The sequence below is a fragment of the Pipistrellus kuhlii genome, unplaced genomic scaffold (assembly GCF_014108245.1).
Source record: "Pipistrellus kuhlii isolate mPipKuh1 unplaced genomic scaffold, mPipKuh1.p scaffold_m20_p_7, whole genome shotgun sequence".
NCBI classification, from domain to species: Eukaryota; Metazoa; Chordata; class Mammalia; order Chiroptera; family Vespertilionidae; genus Pipistrellus; species Pipistrellus kuhlii.
In genome coordinates, this window is record NW_023425573.1 from 74,690,053 (window position 1) to 74,712,464 (window position 22,412).

Genomic DNA, 22,412 nt, shown 5'->3' on the forward strand with positions numbered 1-22,412 from the left:
TACTAAAGAGGGAGATATATGTCGAACACTACAATGCCCAGGGCCGTTTGTGCCTAGCGGCTTTGGGAAGGGTCTGGTTTCCTGTAGAATAAGGCAGTGCATACATACTCTCTGTGGGTCCAAATCTCAGCTCCACCGCATACTACAGAGTGCCCTTTAATCCCTCTGACTCATTTTCCCCACGGTTTTCTGATGAAGACATTCCTCAGAGTGCAGTTTGAGGTCACTGTACTAGCCTATCCTGCCTGAGGGCCTATAATTCTATTAAGTTCTGTAGGCAGAAGGAAGCTGCTAAGATTGCTGATATTTTCTATTTTTCTTTTTTGCAGCAAAAGATACGTTATTCCTTTGAAGTGCAGCTGCCCTGTAGATTTTGAGTTCCGGATAGATATGATTCGGTCTCATCCGGCCTTTACTATTGAGCCAATGTCAGGTAAGGAGAGGCAAGATTTCAAGTTTCTAATTTCCTTAGAGTTCTTAGATCAAAGAGGATTTGGAGGGTAGGTCTCAAGTGACACAAGAGAATAAGCCACATTTGAATATGACATTTTCAAATGCATAACAGTGACAGATTTTACATACCTGGCACAGTGTAAATTGGAATCAGACACTTGGAGATAGACACTTAAGATCAGTTGTGTTGTGCAGATAATTTAAAATAATGCCCAGATAAATTTTTTCCAAGATCAAAACTTGAATTTACCCTAATTCTAATTTTGCTTCTTGGTACCTTATATTCATCTTTCAATTCAATGTCAAATAAAATGAGAGTATTATTTTCCCCAAGCTCTCAGAGGCCTTGGGAGGTTTCGGATGAATTGTGGACAGTCCGTCTCTGGGTGTCCCAAAGGACCTGGGTCCGGGCTGCTCAGGACCTTTTGGGAGAGAAGTCCCCCTTGAAGTGGGTGCTGCTCCCCAGCTTCTGGTGCTGGGTGTCTAGGTTTGGGATTTAAATAACATCAGGGGGAGTTATCCATCTGCTTCCTGCCCTTTCGTTGTTGCCAGTGCATGTTTTGTCCAAAATGAGGGTTCAATCACTTCTGAATTATGAAATGTACCTTGATTATTTCCTAGAGAACCATGAGCCATTCTGAGATTTTTGCCATACATTGTAGGAAAAAATATAAATAAATTGTTTTCTGCAATTTATTTATATTGCAGAAAACAGGGCTTGATTCTCTTTCCAGAGAGAAGAATTTTGTTATTTTGAAGCTTTAAAAAGAAGATAAAAATAAGTGGTTACAAAAAGAATAAACTAAACAAGATAATATTTCTGCTTTTATTACCGTTGATGTTCTCACAATAGGTCTTTTGGTAGAACAATAATAATAACAATACTTAGTGAGGCTATACATATAGATAGAGATACATTATATACATACGCTTAATCTCTACCAGAACCACATGAGGTCTACAATCACTATTTCAATCTTATAGACATAGAAATGAGGCTCAGAGGGGTTAAGTAACTTGTCCGAGGACACTCAGTAGTCAGTGGCAGAGGAGAGATTTGGACCCATTCGTTCTGGTTACACAGTGAATGTATGCACTGCCTCTGCCTCATATGTGCAAACTGGACCTCACCCTCCCTCTGGAGAGGTCATAAAAATGTCACCTACAAGGTGAGTCGGTAAAATAAACTCCCTCCTGCGATCTTAGTCTGGACTCTACTCAGAGAAGTAGAGATTGTAGTAAGAAAGAGAGGGTAACCCTGCCCCCGGTGGCCCATCAAGACCACACTGAACCCCTGGGTTTCCCTGAGAACCACCCTCTAAGGCAGGGCCGCGGAGTCCCAGTGGAAGGACGTGGGGTCAGTGAAGCGTGGGGATGACATGCCTCGGAAGGGGAAAAGGGCCCTGGAGGCAGGTTAGCTGTGTCAGTGCTGAGGGCCGCTGTGGAGAAGAAAGGGACGGGCTTGTGCCCCGTGGCTCCCGAGGGCAGAGCTAGAACCAGTGCAGCGTCTAGCTGCCCAAAGATGGTTTCGTTGCTTAGCAAGTAGCTGGTTCGCCACCACCGCAGACTGGTGGGAATGCAACGAGGGCAGTCAAACTTCAGAATGGGGATTCAACTGGGTCAGTGCCCCAAAGTGTCCAACACTACGATCTGGGCTCAGCAGCCCTGGGCGTGGCCTACCGGGCCTGGCGGTCTGTGACTCTCTTAGTGCCACAGCAGAAGGAAGCTGCTGAGGTTTCTGGGCAGGCTTCACAGGAACGGCTTTCAGGAAGGCCGTGGAGCCGCAGGGTGAGGGTGTGACCGAAGTGGGGGCAGCAGAGGAGCAGGCGATCATCGTGTTGGGAATGAAATCATTTAGGCCTTGAGAGCCTGAATTAAGCTGGTGTCAGCAGCAACAAAAAGAAAGGGAGAATTTGGGAGAAGGCTAGAGATTCTTATGGCCAAGCCATTCTTTAAAAAAAAAAAAAATTCCCAAGACACAAAATATTAGTTTACCCAGAGGGTTTTGAAACACAACGTATGGCTACGTCCATAAACAGAGACAGTGTTCACACATATGAATAACAACTGAACGTGAAACACTAAAAAACCACGCAGGCCTTTCCACTAGCGCTCGGGTTGTGGATTGCACAGCCACACAATTCAGATCAAGAGTGGTCCCTGAGCACATTTCCTGCTCCATCTGATAAGCTTTGGTGGTGGTTCTGGTGCTTTGTTTGTGGCTTGCCTTTTAAATTCCTCCTTAAAGTAAAATTAAATTTAATATGCCAGTTTGGAGTCAAAAGAGAGATGAGAGCTAGCGACATAAATTTGGCCTGAATATCGACGACCGTAGAGCTGTGGGGCTGGCCATGAGTCACCCAGGGATTGAGTGGACTGAGGACAGAGCCCTGGGCACAGGCACTCAGAGGGAAGTGGGTCGAGGGCAGAGACCAAGGAGGAAGTCAGGAGAGTGTGGTGCAGGAGGAGACATGAGTGGATGGATGGATGGATGGATGGAAGGATGAAGGAACAAGGGCAAGCCCGGGCCCTTAAACTTTGGGAACTCCGCTTCTGCGGTTTTAAATGATCTGCTTCATGTGGATGGTGCTGCTGACCTGGCTTTACAAGCTGGTCTCACTGAGCCTCCTGGGTAGCTTCTTCTTCTTTTTTTTTTTTTTTTTTTTTTTTTTTTTTTTTTTTTTGACTTCGCCCATCACTCTGCTCCCCTGGTCTCGGCATTTTCTTGCTTTGGTTTCTCACTTTGTTGATGTAGCGATACATTGTGGCTTTAACTCTTCTGAGGCTATGAATTCCGTGATGGCTTTATTCGCCTGCAGTAAACCCCTTGGCTGCATGGACAGTGAATGCAGTTTGGGTGGCACGCAGCCCAGTGAGCTTTGGGCTTTCCTGGCTTGTCGGGCACCTAGCCTGACTCACAGGCCTGACAGCTGGACAGTCCAGGGTCACTTTTTCTGCTAGCAAGTCACCTCGCCTTTATTTCACAGGTAGGCTAAGAGCTCCAGGCTAATTTTATGCAGTGAGCAGGCGTATTTTGTACACACGGTTTCAGATACTTCTTTGCTAACTGACTGCCTAAAGGCTTGTGGAGCTGCCCATCAGTCCATTAGGTTACAAAGCAACTTTGTCTCTGGGCACCGGGAGCACCCAACGCCCATGCCTTCCAGGCATCTTGTGCTCAGGCTTGCCACATGCAAACATCGGGGTAAAGCTCATTCCATTTACAAGATGTGAACCTGACAGAGAGCCCGCAACTTCAACTCACTGGCCTGTGCCCACTGCTCACCCTCATGCGAGATGACTGTCCTGCCAGGACCTGGGTCTCATGATGGCGCCAGGAGCTCCCTGAGCATTGGACATGCATAAAGGAGTTTGTGACCTGCCTTGTACTGTGGACAAGAAATCATGCACAATTAAAACACCAAGACACTGTTGATGATTTTGGAAGAACCAGCAACACATGAGTCTGGCCAAGATCTTATTAGTGTTGGAGACCAGCCAAGCTCCACAAAAATGCTCGGCACTCGTTTACTTCTGACTACTTTGAGATCTTGGACATTCACCTGGTGTCACACACACACACACAGCGGGGATGAACCCATTCATAGGAATGGTGACGTAGCATAAAATGGCTCGGTTAGCAAGAATGCCTAGGGCTGGGGCCCAGTGCTCTTACTTCAATAGTTTTGTTCTCTTTTCTTTTTCGACTATGATGAGCACAGCAGGCATTTACAAGTAAGTTTCTACTTTCATTGTCTTCCAAAATGTACACTTTTACAATGTTGTGTTGATTTGGGTATAATCCCAGAACGTGCTTATTTGGCTCAGTCATTAGGAAGAACACATTGACAGGACACACAAACGTGTGCCAGCGTGGTCACAGATCAAGTTGTTATTAACTTCCCAACTGTGGCTTGGAGAGATTAAGAAGCTAGTGAAAGCCTAAATTTGGAAGATTAAGGTTCATACTTGCTGTCACTACAAGCATGTGGGAGAATGGTCTATACTTTCTGAGATGTTTGAAGAAAAATGTTACTTTAAAATTATAACAACATTGTAATAACACTGTGTGGGCACGTAAGAAAATAAATTTTTTAAAAATAATCCCCATCCTGGGCCTATGCCCTAACAAATAATATGCTTTTTAGTTTCCCTTTTCTTTTAGTAACTGCCCATATTTAATGCCCATTTTACACAATTGTAACCACAGCAAATATACTATATTTGTGGTATACTATTTGTGGTATACTATATACTACAAATATACTATATGTAGTGGTATTTCCTGGTGACTTCATTTATAATTGCTGAGTGTTGTTACATTTTCTTCATAATACTCATTTTACTGATAAACTGGTATTTTCTTAGCCTTTGTCTCTGCCTCATCACCGTCCCTGCCCTGGAATTACCATTATCCCTGGTTGTGTTAAGGGTAATGATCTGAATTGAATGGAAGCCACAGAATCATGGGGGGGGAGGGGAAAGGAGATTAAATGAAGTAGTAAATTTTGGGGTGCTCTTCTCATTTTTAAAACATGAAACAGTCTCTCGTTTCTCCACCATTAATTTTTGCCAAGCAATAAGCTATGAGAGCTTGGCACACCTTTGTAGCTGTTAACATTTGTCAATGGGCTACGACCCAGTTCTGTTAACAAAGCTGTTAACTGTGTCCCTGTTAATGGAAAAGGCAGTGAGTGTACTTCGGTTGCCTTGGCGACCGCCCCCATGCACTTTATGTATTTGAGCTGGGCCGGGAGCACTTAAACATAAATGAGCCAGGTCAAGGCAAACATTAATCCTTGCTCCAGAGCTTGTCCTTATTTTCCACTTTAATGAGCTGGAGCCGAAGCACTGTTCTTAGCCTGAAGCCCCCGGTGAATTGCAGGTCAAACGGGTGTGTTTTCTGGTCAAGTGGGTGACTGAGGTACTGAACTGCTGGGCTGACAGACAGACAGAGCAAGCTCTTCCGATTACCTCTTCCCTCAGTGGTCTCAGGAGTCACTAGTGGCTGTTATTTAAAGATTTTCATGTCTGCCCTCAAGAAATAAATACCTGTTTCTGAAGCACTGGGCTTGGGGTCTATGAAGATAAAAGAGCTTTGGGCCTGTTGCCTGCCTTGGGGGCTTGCAACCTAGTTAGGAGCTTGTAAGCTCTGAAAGGCTGCAGTTCTCACAGCACTGGAGTCCTGTAGGGCTGGCAGAGCTGAAGGGGTTTCCGCCTCCTGGAGAGAGTCAGGAGGAGTTTCATGAACTTGGCATTGACGTGCGGATTCATCTACTCATTCAGCAAGTGTCCACTGAAGTCGGGACACAGCTGTGAGGAGGTACCTGCTTTTGTAAAATTTACACTCAAATCCAGGGAAAGGCAGATAGTAAGAGGTAAACTTTGTTTTGTTTATCTCTATTTCTTGAGTGCCTAAAACAGCGCCTGGCGAACAGTGAGTGCTCCAGGAATGTTAGCTGGCAGCGTGGGGTGTCCATGTGGTTAAAGCTCAGGGAGCACAGGGGGTACAAGGTTCAGAGGAGAGGGAAACGGGAAGGAGGGGTGCCAGGAGTTTATGAGAGAATGTGCGAGGCCCCTGCAGAGACAGGGGAGACTGAGGCGCAGGGCATGAGGAATCATTTGGAAAGCAAGCCGGAGAGCCTTCAGTGAGTCAGAGCATCAGCCCTTCTCAAATGGAACACTTTGGTCCTCGCCCTCCACCCGCTCCCCTCTCTCCCTTTCACTTTTCTTTCCACGTGTATTAAGCACTTGCTGTGTTCCAGCCCTGGGGGCCACAGAGACACAGAGAGGAATGAGACCTGGTGGGATATTTGACGTGGAAGAGAACAGATGTCCATCGTGAAAGTTTTAAAGCAAAGAATCAAGTTACACAACACTATAGGGAGCTGTGTTATGTGGGCAAAAACGTTTATGTGTATTCCCAGCTTTTCTTTGTTGCTCCCACCATTCACACTGACACCTGGTAATTAGTTCAAAGATTGCAGTTCTGGGAGTTCATCTGTGATTTACTGACACTGGTTGATACGCGTATATTTATGTAAATGGAACAATCCAATAATTATTATGTCGTAATCTATATATATGAAAGCCTAAGCAACTGTTATAACTGAATGACCAGAATGATGAGAATGACCAATCCCTATGAGGCTCACTGACTACTAGGGGGCAGCCGGTCAATGCAGGAGCTGCCCCCTGGTGGTCATTTCCCCTACAGGGGAAGCACCACTCAGCCAGAAGCTGGGCTCACTGCTGGCGAGTGCAGCTGCAGCAGCGGGAGCCTCTCCCACCTCGGTGGCAGTGCTACCAAGCTGCCGTGGCAGGCGCAGCAGGGCAGGGATGAGTGGGAGCAGCACCTTATCGGCCTGGCTCAGGCTCTTCCCGGGCCGCCTGCCCCTTTGGCACTGCCACATCCCTCCTGGCCTGCGGGGAGCAGGCCAAAACCAGCCGTCTGACATCCCCCCAGGGGTCCAGGATTGTGAGAGGGCGCAGGCCAGGCTGAGGGACCCCACCCATGCACGAATCCATGCACTGGGCCTCTAGTTAGTAAATAAAGTTGATGAAGACACCAAAAAGTGGTTCACGTGTACCTAATGAAAAGAGTATATAAAGAGGATAGAAACCTGTGCTTATCCTGGGAAGAATGTGTGTGTGTGCATGGACTTGGGACTTTGCAGAAGAGAAAGCATCAGTTTTTCCTCATTTCCTCCCTCAGGGATAATCCCAGCTAATGGGAAGACGAACGTGACTGTCAAGTTTACGCCCTTTCAGTACGGGATGGCACAAGTAAGAATGCAGTTGAGGATTTCCCAGTTCAACTCTGAGCCCTACGAGTGTGTCTTCACCGGAACTTGCTATCCCAACATGGCTTTAAAGTATGGCAGCCGGGGACTGTGTGTGTTTATCCTTAAGCCCTTTTTAAAATCCAGTCTTCCTTCCACTCTGCTTTCCTTCCTTCTAACAGAATGCCATCGAACACTTACTTCACATGCACTTTAAAGTATAATGGTGATACATAGGATATCTCTGTGCTGAAGCAGCCGTTGCTTCTGCCAAGAGGAGGAGCACTGACTGAGATAAAGGGGCTTTCTAGGGAATACATTCTCTCGCCGATGATTACTGGTGTGCTGGTTGAATTTCTGACCAGAAATTAACTCAAAAGTTAACCCATGAGGCCAGAACAACATAATTCTTTTTAAAGTTTCAGTACACTATTATAACGTATAGAGTGGCTCTCTGGGCAGTGTCCACTGCAATGCCCCATGGGAAATGGTCCAAACCCTGAATATACCTGCAAAAAGGGAGCCGAAATAAGTCCTCTCTAACAATGGCTTCCACATCAGGCAGAAAGGAAGACGTGCCACACGGCAGGTGCATTAAATACCATCAACATTAAGTCAGAGGACAGATGTGAAAGGGGGTTAGGTTGTAGGCCACCACAAATTTTTCCTGAAGAAAATAAGAGCTCACATTCTACTTTCATTCGAATGTGAGCTCTTATTTCTATATCCCAATGTATCTGGATAATATTATGTTTTATCCTAGCATACATGATTTTATCAATGTTAAAAGAAAAATTTGCCAAAGTATAAATACTAATTTTGGAAAACCCTTATAAATATTTCAAAAATGATAAAGAAATACCTTGATATTCTTCTTCTTGTCGTGAATAGATATAGATTACATATTTACATCGTAAGGCATATTAAACATGTAACTTCATGATTTATTATATATTTATATCATGGTTTTCTTCCTAAAGACATTACTTGAGTAAGATTTTTGCTTACATATCTTTCCACAGACATGTTCTTAAGTACACAAGAGCACTGTATGGAAATGCTGATATACACTATTTCTAAACTGTCATGTTTTGGTTTCCCAGCTAGTTTAATATCTTATTTAGCACACTCAACATTTTCAAGGACTAGGTTTCAATACCTTCATCTCTCCCCGCATTGCATGTAGACCAATAGCATGTAAATTTCACAGGAAGGAGAAAATTGCCCTGCAGCCATGTTCTCTGGAAGTTTCATAGGTTGCTTTTTGTTTCACTACTGTGTGTGTGATGGACTTACTCACGTCCTAAACTTGGCATGGCCAAATGTAACTCTTTATCACTGTCTTAGACCCCTTCATTTATTTTTGTTGTCAACACTAGCAATTAGATTTCTTGAGGAGACTGTTTTGTAACACCCTCATTTTCTATTGTTCCCCTATATTTACAGCAGAAGTGATGTCACGGCTCTGTAGAGACGTAGAGGCTGAGCTCCCTAACCAAGCGCCTCATCTCTGCACATCACAGCACACCCGTCAGTGTGTGGGTCCCCAGCAGACAGGTGCTCCCACGCCATGGGCCTTGCGGGACACCTTACTTACGTGCTCATGCTGTGCACGGGGCCTGTTCAATAGGTGCTCAGCAAACGCACGTTGACAGTTGGAATGGATGAATGTTAGCATATTCTTAACTTCTATCTGTATTAACAAGGAAATCTGTCATCTTGTAAGACAAGTGTTCAGGCATTCTTGCTTAAAGAAACGCTTCATAAGCAGCACTTAGGAAAGTAACGTAGCTCTACTACATCTCTTTAGGAATAACTCTAATAGTTTCCGTGGACATGTTAGCAGCACTATCTCTATCTACATATGTCCAAAGGCAGTTTTCAGTTGCAGAAAATATCTCAAACATTTGTCTGAATCATCTTTTGAAAGATCTTATTATACACAGTGGATATAATCATTCTTTTGCTATAAAGACAAATCAATGTAAGATTTTTTAATGTAGTGAATTTAGCTAATGAAAACCAATGGCCTACAAATCAGTTATGCTAGACCATGAGAGCAATTTTCAGCATATCATGTTTTCCACTTGTTATGTTCTTTGAGAATGTAAAGAAAAACAGCCATTGGTAAACTATTTTGATGTAAATGGTTTTCCTTTGGTATACTGACATTGCATTTATCTTGGTAGGCCAATGTTTTAGCACACCAAATTAACCTGCAATTACTAACAAATGGACTATAAGTCATGGTATAACTAGAAGGAAGATAGAAAAAGGAATCTTGAGTTGTTTGATTATATACAAATTTAATATGTTTTAAACTATAGATTAGAAGAATTTGAAAGATTAAATATTCTTTCTAAGAAAATAGACCTTCCTGCAGAGAAGTCAATGACACGGATAAATTTTCACCGACAGCCAGCGAAGATAAAACCTCCAAAGGTTAAGGTAAGTGGCCATCCATGTTAACCATCACGGAAGGGGTGAGAGAGAAGCAAAATAATGACTTTTTCTTCCTGATTTGGTCCCAGGAAATTGAATATCATAACTTGAGATTTCCAGTAGATTTATCAAATCCATTTGCTGTGGCAACTGTTTTAAACCAAGAACCAGGAAAACTGAAAATTAAAGAATTAAGAGAAGGTAACCAGCTGACCCACTGTAAATCAGCACCTGGGCAGAACCGGAAAGTATTATTGCTTGTGGCATTTACTATTCATGAGCAATAACAACAAAACCCAATTAGGTCACTGAGTTTCATATTTAGAAATGTGTTTTCCTCTCAGCAAATGGTTCTGATTTGATTACCGGTATAATCATTGTCTGCTCCTGCCCCCAGTTTTGGACCAAGGCAATGAGGTTTCAAAAACAAGACAGATGAAGGAAGCACTTTTTGAACAGAAAGTCAGACAGGACACTCTCGAAGAGATTGAAAATCATCTTAAATGGTAAATATTAAGCAATTATTTGTATCAAATGACAGTACTTTGTTTTAAGTAATGGCTTTTATTATATGAGACAATGAAATGTTCATAACTCTTGAAAATTTTAATTATTCTTTCCCTCCACTGGCCCCTCTATTTTAGAGCCAAGTTACTTTTGGGAATAAATCAATGTGGTCAAACTCTGCCCTTTCCAGTGTGGCCAGACAGTGGCAGAACCAGGGTGCACGTGGGAGAAGGGGACACTCCTTGCTGCCTGCTGCTGCCCCAGCCTCCCCTCCCCCCCCCCCTCCAGTCTCACCACACCAGGAGCCCATGGGCCTGCTGAGAGCCCAGCAGTACAGGGTGGGGGAAGCTGCTGATGGAGGTTTTAAAAAAGATGTGAGACTGCTGCCTGTGCTCCTGCAATCAAAATGGAGCCCTTTTTCCAGTTTCTTACCAGGACACACCAGGCCTTTCCATGTGTTCAGATTCAGCTGAAAGAAACTTCAGAAACTCTTACATTAAGCTAAAAATTAAGACTCTAGGAAAGGGTCTTTTGGAGGCCATCTTGTCCATTCCCCTGCCTAAGCACTCCTCACCCAGCCACCCTGCTCGCATGGGAGAGAAAGTGCCCTTTGTTCTCATGGAAATACCTTCTACTTCAGCAAATGTCTGTATTCAGGATGTGACCTCAGCTAAATAGAAAGTATACCAAGTAACTGAAAAGCAGTTTTAATATTTTTTTATTTCAGTTGACATACAATATTGTATTAGTTTCAGGTATTCAACCCAGTGATTAGACATTACTAACTGATCATCTCAATGAATTTAGTACCCATCTGTCACCATACATAGTTATTACAATATTATTGACCATATTCCCTGCCTGGTACTTTACATCCCCATGACTTTTCTGTAACTACTAATTTGTCCTTCTTAATCCCTTTACCTTTTCCACCCAACCTCCCACCCCACTGGCAACCATCAAAATGTTCTCTACCAGTCTGTTTCTGTTCTTCTTGTTTCTTCCTTTTGTTTTTTAGATTTAATTATTGTTATGTATGTATTTATTGCCATTTTATTATTTTTAAAAAAATTTTCCCCCTTCTTCTTAAATAAGTCCTTTAACATTTCTTGTAATAGTGGTTAAGTGGTGATGAACTCCTTTAAGTTTTTCTTGTCTGGGAAGCTCTTTATATGTCTTTTGATTCTAAATGATAGCTTTGCTGTGTAGAGTAATCTTGCTTGTAGGTCTTTGCTTTTCATTACTTTGAATATTTCTTGCCAATCTATTCTGATCTGCAAAGTTTCTGTTGAGGAATCAAATGACAGTCTTATGGGAGCTCCTTTGTAGGTAACTTTTTCTTGCTGCTTTTAAGATTCTTACTTTTCTTTAATCTTTGGCATTTTAATTATGATGTGTCTTGGTGCATGCCTCTTTGGGTTCATCTTGTTTGGCACTCTCTGTATTACGTACTAGATACAATAGATACATGTTTCTATGTCTATTGCCTTAAAGAGGTTAGGAAAGTTTTCCATCATTATTTTTTCACATTTTTTTCCTGTCTCTTTTCTCCTTAGGCGCCTCCATGGTGCAAATGTTAGTATGCTTGAACGTTGTCCCAGAGGCTCCTAATACTATCCTCACTTTTTTGGACTCTTTTTTTTTTCTTTTCTATTCTGATTGGATGCTTTCTACTTCCTTGTCTTCTAAATCTCTGATTTGATCTTCTGCGTCATCTACTCCCCTGTTGATTCCCTATAATGTATTCTTCATTTCAGTTAGTGCATTCTTCATTTCTGACTGATTCTTTTTATGTTTTATACTTCTGTTTTTGTTTTATCTTTGTTGAAGCTCTCAGTAGTTAATTTATTCTTCCCCTAAGTTCATTGAGCTTCCTTATAACCAGTGTTTTGAACTCTGCATCTAGTAGATTACTTGTCTCCATTTTGCTTAGTTCTTTTTCTGGAACTTTCTTCTGTTTTTTCACTTGGAACATTTTTCTTTATCTCCTCATTATGGCTGCCTCCTTGCATTTGTTTCTATGTTATATAGGTCTCCCAGGCTTCATAGATTGGCCTTGTGTCATAGGTGTCCTGTAATGCCCAGTTACACAGCCTTTCCAATCATCCAAGCTTGGCATTCCAGGTTGGTCCCCCATGTGGGCTGTGTATACCCTCCTGTTGTAGTTGAGCCTTGATTGCTTGTTGGCACCTCAATGGGAAGGATCTACCACAGGCTGACCAGTTGTATGCACTGTCTGCAAACACTGCGGAGGGTCAGGGGTTGACCCCTAAGAGCAGGACTTTTCAGCAGGGCTCTGGTGCCTTCTGAGTGTATCCCTTGGTGGAGATGGTTGGGTGGAGCTTTGATGAGGTCCAAGGCTGGTGCCCACCTTCCAGCTCAGTGGGGAGGGACTCAGAAAAGAAACAATGGCCTCTGTCAACACTTCTGTCTGGAGAAAGCTGACCCTCCAGCTCTCACCCTGATGCCAAATAATTCAGTTCCTCCCATCTGTCCCTGGTGCCCTTCCAGCAGCTCTCCCAGTGCTAGAGCTCAGAGAGAGTAAGTCTAAGGAAGTCTGTAAATGAGTCCTTTAAGAGGAACAGCTGGGACTCCAGCTGCCCTTCACCTCACTCAGTCACAGTCCTCTTTGGCTTTTACAGCCAGAAGTTATGGGGACTTCTTTTCCTGCCACTGGAATCCTGGACTGGCAGGCTTGGAGTGGGTCTGGGACCACTCACTCCTCAGGGGGGACTTCTGCAGCCTAGATATCCCTCCCAATTTTTTTTTTTTTTTTGTATTGCCACATGTAGGAGTGGGACCAGTCCATTCCACATTTTTGCCCCTTCTATAAGTTTCAATGTGGGTTCTTCTTTGTATCCTTAGTTGTAGGACTTCTGTTTAGCTTGCATTCAGGTAGTTCTGAATGATGTTTATTCTATAGGTTAGTTTTGATTTTGATGTGTTATGAGAGGATTTGCATACCAAATTTACCTATCCACCATTTTCTTTTTCTTTTTTTTTTCTTTTTCTTTTTTATAAGTTTTTATTGTTCATATTATTACAAATGTTCCTTTCCCCCCCCCCCACCATTGCTCTCCTCCACCAGGTTCCCACCCCACCCTCTGCCCTTTCCCCTCTCCCCATTGTCCTCATCCATAGGTGCACAGTTTATGTTCAGTCTCTTCCCACGCCCCCCTCTCCCCTTTTCCCCAAGAATCGTCAGTTCACTCCCCTTCCATACCTCTGATTCTATTATATTCAATAGTTAATATTGTTCATCAGATTTTTTTAATTTCCTTGGTTTTTAGATTCACTTGTTGATAGTTACGTATTTGTTGTTCATAATTTTTATCTTTGTTTACTTTCTCTTCTGAAAGAACCCCCTTCAGCAATTCATATAAATCTGGTTTGGTGGTGATGAACTCCTTTAGCTTTTTTTTATTAGTGAAGCTCTTTATCTGGCCTTCAATTCTGAGTGATAGCTTTGCTGGGTAGATTATTTTTGGCTGTAGGTTCTTGCTATTCATCACCTTGAATATTTCTTGCCATTCCCTTCTGGCCTGCATGGTTTCTGTTGAGAAGTCAGCTGACAATCGTATAGGTGCTCCTTTATAGATTACTACCTTCTTTGCTCTTGCTTCTTTTAATATTCTCTCTTTGTCTTTTGCTCTTGGAATTTTAATAATGATGTGTCTCGGTGTGGTCCTCTTTGGATTCCTTTTGTTTGGAGTTCTGTGCGCTTCCTGGACTTGTAAGTCTAATTCTTTCCCCGGGTGGGGGGAAGTTTTCTGTCACTATTTCTTTCAGTATGTTTTCGATATCTTGCTCTCTCTCATCTTCTGGGACCCCAATAATTCTGATGTTGGTTCGCTTGAAGTTGTCCCAGAGGTTTCTTACATTATCTTCAATTTTCTGGATTCTCTTGCCTTCTAGCTTCTGTGGAGGAGTGTCTTCTGGCTCTTTATGTTCCAAATCTTTGACTTGATTCTTGTGATCTTCCCTTCTGTTTTTAGGACTCTGTAAAATATTTTTTATTTCAGACAATGTATTCTTTATTTCTTGTTGATCCCTTATTAATTCTAGTTGATCTCTTTTCATATCCTCATAGGCCTTATCCATCTTTTCTAGGAAATTCTTGAAAAACCTTATAAGTGTAGATTTGAACTCTATATCCAGACGCTTTTTGCCCTCCATTTCTTTCGTTTGTGATCTATTTTGTTGTCACATTTCGCAGTTACAGATGGGACGGGGTTTCAGGGTGGAGCCTGCAGCTTTGGCTTCCGTCAGCCCCGCCCTATGCGGGTCCTTCAGTGCTTGCTGCCGGCGCCTCTGAGAGAAAGGTGTCCTCGATTTTCGCCTGCTGCCAAACAGTCTATGCTCTCCCACAATGAGCCCGGTATTGGGGTTCAGTTCAGTTGGAAGTGGAGTTGGAGGTGGCGTTCAGAGCAGTCTGGAGCCCCTGTCTCCTTCCCGTCAGGGCAATCCCGCGGCACAGCCGACCGTCCTTTCTCTGTGCGCAGTGTGCGCACCGCTGGGACCTCCTTTCGCCACTTCCCCGGGGTTCCGCCTTACAGCCTGGCTCCCTATGGCTGAGCCTGAGTCCCCGGGGTCTGGCTTAGAACTGGGTTCAGAGCAGTCCGGGGCCCAGCACAGTCGGAGTTTTATCTCCTTTCCGCTAGGGAACGCCCGCCAGGCACTCGGCCTCCCTCCTCTCGGGCTCTGTCCTCTCTGCGCGCCGTGTCTCCGCGTCTCCGTACCTTGGCTTTTCCAGCTCCTCCGCACCTCCTTCTGGTTTTCTCCTTGCTTCTCACTGTAGAATTTCCAGTCAGTCAACCTTCCTGTAGTTCTGGGCAATGTCCGTTTTATATTTTAGTTGTATTTTATTGAAATTGTGTGTGGCTGCGGCTAGGTGTTCACCTGGGCGCAGCCATCTTGGATCCTCCATTTTCAAAGAGCATTTTTAAAAATATTAATTCCCTATTATAAAAATGAACACATTGTCATGATAGAAAACCTGAAAATTATTATTGGGAAGGAAAAATAATCACTATATTTTATCACTTTATATATTATTTTTAAAATAATAATAATAATAATAATCAGTATGATGCAATGGCCATGTCCCTCCTTCTATCTTTGAAATCACATCCTAAATTCAGTTTCTCCCAACTTTTTTTGTTGAAAAATTTTAAACCTGCCATTAACACCCATATACAGTTGATGGAGTTTCGCCAGTTGTTAACATTATGCCACATATACTTTCTCTTACACACACCCACACACACACACATACGCACACTTTTTCTGAACCGTTTGAAAGTAAATTGCAAACATCATGAAGCTTCACTCCTAAAGACTTTAGCATGTAGTTCCTGAAAACAAAGACATTCTCCAACATTATCATAATCACTTCTGGGAAATTTAAGATTGTTACAATAATATTGTCATCAGCCAATACACAATGTTACCCAGTTGTCCCATTAATGTCCTTTATACCTGGGTTTTTGTTTTTAGAGAGGAGGGATCCAGGTTCCAAGCAAGGCCCATACAATTTGTATTTAGTTTTCATTTTTCTTTAGTCTCCTTTAATCTAAAACACTTCTCCAGAAACACCCTTCCATTTTTAAAGTATAGTTTTATTGATTTCAGAGGGGAAGAGAAAGAGGGGGAGAGAGAGAGAGAGAAAGAGAAAGAGAAGAGAGAGAGAGAGAGAAACTTCAATGATGAGAGAGAATCGTTGATCAGCTGCCTCTGGCATGTCCTTCACTGGAATCAAGCCTGCAACCCAGGCATTTGGCCTGACAGGGAATTGAATGTGACCTCCTGGTTCAATCACTAGGCCACACCAGCTAGACCCCCTTTCATTTGTAAAACCATAGCTACTATTTCTTTTTAACATGTATCATGTTTCATGATAAATACATTACATGCCAGATATTTTTAAACTGTGATAAAATGCATAAAATGTAAAATTCACCATTTTAATAATTTTAAAGTGTGCGATGCAGAGGTTTTAGGTATATTCACAATACTGTGTCACTATCACCATTAATTAACTCCAGAATATTTGCATTACCCCAGAAAGAAATCCTATACCCATTAAGCAGTCATTCTCATTCCCTTCTCTCTTAGGCCCTAGCAGCCACTATAGATTTGCCTACTCTGGACATTTCATATAAATGGGATCATATAATATGTGGCCTTTTGCAGCTGGCTTCTTTCATTTGACATGTTTTCAAGGTTCATCTATGTCATAGCATCTATAGGGACTTCATTCCTTTTTATGGCTGAATAATATTGCATAATATGGACATACTGCATTTTATTTATCCATTCATTAGTTGATATTGGGTGGTTTCCATTTTTTGGTGATTGTGAATAATGCTGCTATGAACATATATTTTCAATTCTCATGGGCAGAGAGCAAGGAGAGAATTGCTTGGTCATGTGTTAACTCTATATTTAACATTTTGTGCAGCTGCCAAAGTTTTCCAGCATGGCAAACCATTTTATATTCCCATCAGAAATGTTTAAGCATTCCAGTTTCTCTACACCCCTGGCAATACCTGTTATTTGTCTTTATTATCATTATCATTATCATCATCGTCATCATTGCCATACTAGTGGGTGTGAAGTGGTACATCATTGTAGTTTGATTTTCATTTCCTTAATAACTAATGATGTTGAACATCATATTTTTTTAAATATATTCTTACTGATTTTAGAGAGGAAGGGAGAGGGAGAGAGGGAGAAAAACATCAACGATGAGAAAAAATCATTGATTGGCTGCCTCCTGCATGCCCCACATTGGGGATCAAGTCTGCAACCCGGGCATGTGCCCTGACCAGAATCAAACCCTGACCTCCTGGTTCATAGGTCAGTGCTCAACCACTGAGCCATGCCAGCTGGGCAAACCAGATTTTTTTATTCATAAATATTTCAGCATGTGTCATTAGAAGATAAGCTTAATTTTGACTTCTAGAACACATTGTTCATCTTAATTATGTTGCTTACGTCTACAAGTTTCTTCCCCATGATGTCTCCTCCAATCGTAGAGTATAGCTGAGAGACTTCATTCTGATGGGTTCTGGAGGTTATGTGTGTGTGTGTGTGTTTTTTTTCTTTCCAGGCAGGTGCACCTTGGTAAAGATCACATGGCTTTTAAATTTATAAAAGACCTTGCTGATGAGCAGCAAAAAACAAACGAAAAATACAAGGTCAGAATTACTTCTAATTGTATATCATGTAGTTTGCTAGCTATTTTGAATTCCTGCTATAGGCAAGATGCCATATCAGGGAAAGAAAACTTAACGTTAAGTTGGGAGGGGAGGAGGAGGATGGCAAGTTAATTGTTACCTGTAAATCAGGGCTGGCTGTAAGTATCACAGGAGACCTATACTAAGTATTAGGGGAACACAGAAGCCAGAGAGGAAAGAGAACTCATCTAATTGAAAAGCTTTCATTAAGACATGGTATCATTTTTGAAATATTGTAAAGAGGACAAAGGCATTCAATTGAGAGTGATGGAATGCTTAAAATTTGGGCTGGAATTCCGGGTGTGAATTTCACCCAGATCTGCAGATCATGAAGGCAAGAGAGGCCCAAAGACAATAACTAGGAGCCATGCCAGATCCAGATTCAAATGGAAGTTCCAAGTCAGAGTCACTCAAAGAGCAGAAAGCGGGAGGCCACATCTGACTCACCAAGTCAGCACCTGCAGGTTCGGGGAACTGAGAGTAAAGAGGGGACTGTGGGGCTGTGCAGCACCCCTGAGACCACTGTGGCACAGGCATTGTCATGTGCAGGGCAGGCCCAGAGAACAGCAAGGACGGGTCCATACTGGCTGAGGCACAGGGCACACAGTGGCCAGAGGTGATAGGACTTGGCTAGGGGCTTGGACTTGATTGATAGGACTTAATGGAATCATCACTTATTGCATTAGTCAGCTAGTGCTGCTATAACAAAATACAAGACTATGTAGCTTAAACAACAGAAATTTATGTTCTCACAGTTCTGGAGGCTGGAAGACCAAGATTAAAGTGTTGGCAGGATTGGTTCCTCCTGATGTCTCTCTCCTTGGCTTGTAGAAGGCCATCTTTTCCCTGGATCTTCACATGGTTTTCCTTCTGTGTCCAAATTTCCTCCTACCCTAATGACCTCATTTTAACTTGATTACCTCCTTAAATACCATATATCCTGACTAGGAGTTGGGATTTGAACATATGAATTTTGGAGGGGCACAATTCATCCATAATACTCTAGTACATGTATTTAAGCTTAGGAGTGTGTGTTTCCCACACTCAGTGCTACACACAGTGGCAGTACTAGGTAGGAGGGATTGGGAAAATCATGTATCTTATCATATATGAATATATTTCTCATATGAACATATCTCCTTTCTAGATTTGAAGTACAAATCAGATATTTGAATAAATTTGTTCCTTTTTTTATTTTTTAAAGGATGTTAAATCATTACATAGATAAATCTTAGCATTAAGGAAAGGAACATATTAGGTTGGCATTTAAATTTAGTTTGGTATGTTGTTCAGATCCTTTGCACATGATTTTAAAAACAAAATGTCAAGTGTTTTCTGTGAACCCCACAATGGAATATTTTCTAACTGTTTTAAAGATGAAGGTGACACAGACGTGAGAGATAAGGCTGTAATTGGCAGCATTTGGTTGACAAACTCAAGTGTTCATTTACTTGGCCAGTGCATTGAGTGAATGCCCACGGTCTGTAAGATTCTGTGCCAGTGAATAAGGGATGGTCCCTGCCTTCAAGAAGGTCAGTCCAGAAGTGGCACAGAATCATTAAGAGATGATACGAAATGTGCTTTGTGCAGTGATAGAGCTAGAACCTGTAGATATATTAGAAATGAAGGGTAAGGTTCGTAGGTTCCCAGCTTGGGTGCATGTGTGTTCAATGAGATCTCAAATATGGAAGCAAAGCAGGCTTAGTGGAAGATGAAAAGTTTAATTTGGGCTATGTTACATCTGGGGTGCATCCAGGTGGTAGCTGAAGGAACAAACCTGAGCTGGAGGCAGAGACTTGGGAGTGACCAGCATAGAGTAGAGATTGGCACCAGAACACCTGTGGTGACCTGTGAAAAGTAAATATCTTGAGAAAGATGGTAGCTCAAGGCAAAAATTCTAGAGAACTTCACGATTTAAGGGGAGAGCAGCGGACGACCAAGAAGGTAGAGCAGAAATGGTTGAGAGGTCATGGAACCTGAGAACACAGAGAAAGCAGACGCAGAGGGATCAGTCACATGCAAGGAGGATTCCAGGGTCATAAGGCCTGAAGAGTGCACATTGGATGTGGCCATTTGGAAGTCCTTGTGTGCCTCAAGTGACAGCGACTCCAGTAGACCTGAGGAGGGGAAAGCCAAATTGGACTTTCGGGAATGGGTGGAAGTGAGTTGAGGTGAGCAGGTGAGGTGAACAGGGGTAAAGAGTGATGGAGGCATCACAGAGGAAAAGGCGGCAGAAGCTTGGGAAGAGGCCATGGTCAGGCGGAAAGACTGTCTTGAACAGGAGGAAGGACGGGAGGAGGCTGCAGTCTTGCCTGCAGAGTGGGAGCTGTTGAGGCGAGCTCGTGGTCTTGTCTTCCCGATGACACAGGAAGCAGACCTCTGCAGAGACTGTGGGGAGCAGGCCCCGGAGAGAGGCTTGAAAGGCTATTGAGGGGAGCAGGAGAGGAGCTGTCCCATCCTTGCTACCCATCAGCAGGGAGGCAGAAGGAAAGCAGGCCACCCTGCGAGCCCAGGGTAGTGGGAGAGCAAGTGTTTCGGGAATGCCATTCAGTGTGCCCAGACTTCCCCTGGCAGCTGCATCCTGGCTGCTGACTCAGTGGGAGGAACCCTGGAGGCCTGAGGCATGCAGCACAGAGAGAGCGGGAGGGAGTGGGAGCATGTGGAGGGAGTCAGCACTCTAGCTGGAAGGCGCAAACCCTCAAGGATGATGAGCTCATGGGAGAGGGATAGACTGACTTCAGAAGTGTTCGCCATAGTAGGTAGTGTCTTACTCAAGATGTAGGAAATTTCCCTCCTTGCTTGTAGCTAACAACCTGGTTGCCAATCCCTTCATTAGCTGCCTGTTTTAGTTTACGGTCAGTGGTTGTGAGGATCTGGGTTTGTATTTAGAACCTAAGATACCCAATCTCAAACTCCCTAATGAGTGCAAATTAGAGATGGACAGCTCACCCCCCTGAGTCAATTCTGTGCCCCTCTTATCTCTGAATAGGGTGTTATTGTGGTGACCAGAATAGGTTTCTTCTAGTTCAGTCTTTTAAAATGATTATGAACAGTATACCTAAGAGCCTAGCTAGTTTTGGAAGTTACCTATCAAACAAGTAATAAACGGTACAGACAGGTGAAATGGTTGCAGCGTGCATAGTGGCGGGCGTGTATAGACTGATCCCAGCCCAGTCAGCCTTCCCTGCAGTGACCAGGGGCTCTGGGGACTAGGAAAGAGAGCTCGGGGGCCACTGGGGAAGCAGGGGGGTGGGGGAAGGAGAGCAGGGGGTGGTAAGGAGAGCAGGTGGGGAAATAGAGCTGGGGAGGGATGCCATTGGGGAAGCAGGGGGCAGGGGGAGGGGAGAAGAGGAGCAGGAGGGAGAAGGGGAGCAGGCAGGGGAACTTACACCCAGGAAGGGACAGACCCCCTCAACCTCTGCCATGCAAGAAAGGGGAGGCATCCTTTGCCTTTGTTGAACCTGGTACTTGGATAATCAGCTATGGGGAGCTTAAAACGGACATTACATTTCAATGAAATTTCTGTAGTGCTGTGGTTACATGGTTCCTTAAAATCCTTTCTGTGGCTTTTAAATGGCTTGGAAACAATTTCTAGACACTTTCCTCTAGTTACAAAAAGAAGGTATTAGTTTTGTGATTCTATAAAAATTTCCTATGTGTAAACAGTAAAGTTATCACAATTACAATGATAACTTCAACCTAGTTATACCACCACCTCTCCCAATGGAACTTTATGGGTGGATTTGACCCATTGTATGATGGGGTTCTAGCAGTTTTGAAAAGAAATAAAATTGTATTCAATTTTTATATTTTTGGTGATTTAAAAACCAGCAAGATAGAGGAGATCCTGTCTTGGAAAAGGAATTTCAGCGACTGAAGACGGAGATTAACCAGAAGCGGGTTGTTCACAATCTGGATGAAGTGGGTAGCTTTCCTTTATTTTGAATCTCATTATTGGCAGCTCTTTAAATGCTTACTTTTAAAACGCTAAACAATTTTAAAGAAATCCTCTTAGCAAGGGATATTTAATCTTTAATATGCTAGTGTTTTCAGAGTGTCTTTTACTACATATTCACAGTAAAGCATCACAATTCATAATTAACGTTTTCATTGAAATTAATGGCATCACATGCTTTGGCTTCTCCTCCCCACCCCTCACTTTCTCCGCCTGTCTCCTTGGGCATTTCATTCCCTCTGCTCCCCATGCCACTGTCTGAGGGGCCTCCGTGGGTCTCTGGGCCTCTGCTCATTGGACTTCCCCTGGGTGGAAGCTAGAAGCCAGACTTCAGGTCCCAGCTCTCCCACAGACTGGGACCTTGGAAAGGCCTCTGGGCCTTGGCGCCTTGGTTTCTTCAAATGACAACTGGGAACAGTAGCCCCTCCACCTGAGTATCCACTGTCATGTGATAGTTTCTGATTAAACCCCAATTTTTACTTTTAATGAAAAGATTCTTCCTAATCTCCCCACCTTCATCATTCTCACGTTCTTTTCCTGGATTTGTCACATCTGAATTATTTCAACCTCTTTTCTTCTCCCCCACATTTAATCTGGCCACCATGTCTTGCCAATAGCTCTTCTACAGGGTCATACCCAAGCCCAACCTTCAGATCTCACCCCAACTAATCCAGCAGACTGTCTGTTCATATCCCTGTCCCTCTGCCCTCTCCTCTCCAGCCCACTGCCTGTGCAATGTGAGACATTCATTTCTGATACATTTTCCTCATATTGTTTCCCTGTTCAAAAACCTAGTGCCTGAGGCTCTGGCTGGCCTCAGTAAACCCTCAGGCACCCTTTCCTCTTCACTCACTCCCTCAGCACCTCACACCTGTGCCCTGGTATGCAGGTGCTGGTACTGGTGCTGGTGCTGGTGCTGATGCTGGTGCTGGTGCTGGTGCTGGTGCTGATGCTGGATGCTGGTGCTGGTGCAGGTGCAGGTGCAGGTGCTGGTGCTGGTGCTGGTGCTGGTGCAGGTGCAGGTACTGGTGCTGG

At 43.4% G+C, this 22,412-nt stretch overlaps 1 protein-coding gene across 1 annotated transcript in view; it reads left to right on the top strand.

Annotated features, from left to right (window-relative positions):
- CFAP221 (cilia and flagella associated protein 221) overlaps window positions 1–22,412 on the top strand; it is an 82,455-nt gene that overhangs the window by 32,037 nt on the left and 28,006 nt on the right. The window contains exons 6-12 of the mRNA XM_045575523.1: window positions 330–433; window positions 7,169–7,328; window positions 9,563–9,683; window positions 9,767–9,878; window positions 10,075–10,183; window positions 17,296–17,383; window positions 21,254–21,343. Coding sequence (XP_045431479.1) covers window positions 330–433; window positions 7,169–7,328; window positions 9,563–9,683; window positions 9,767–9,878; window positions 10,075–10,183; window positions 17,296–17,383; window positions 21,254–21,343 — 784 coding nt within the window. The remainder of the gene's footprint in view (window positions 1–329; window positions 434–7,168; window positions 7,329–9,562; window positions 9,684–9,766; window positions 9,879–10,074; window positions 10,184–17,295; window positions 17,384–21,253; window positions 21,344–22,412) is intronic.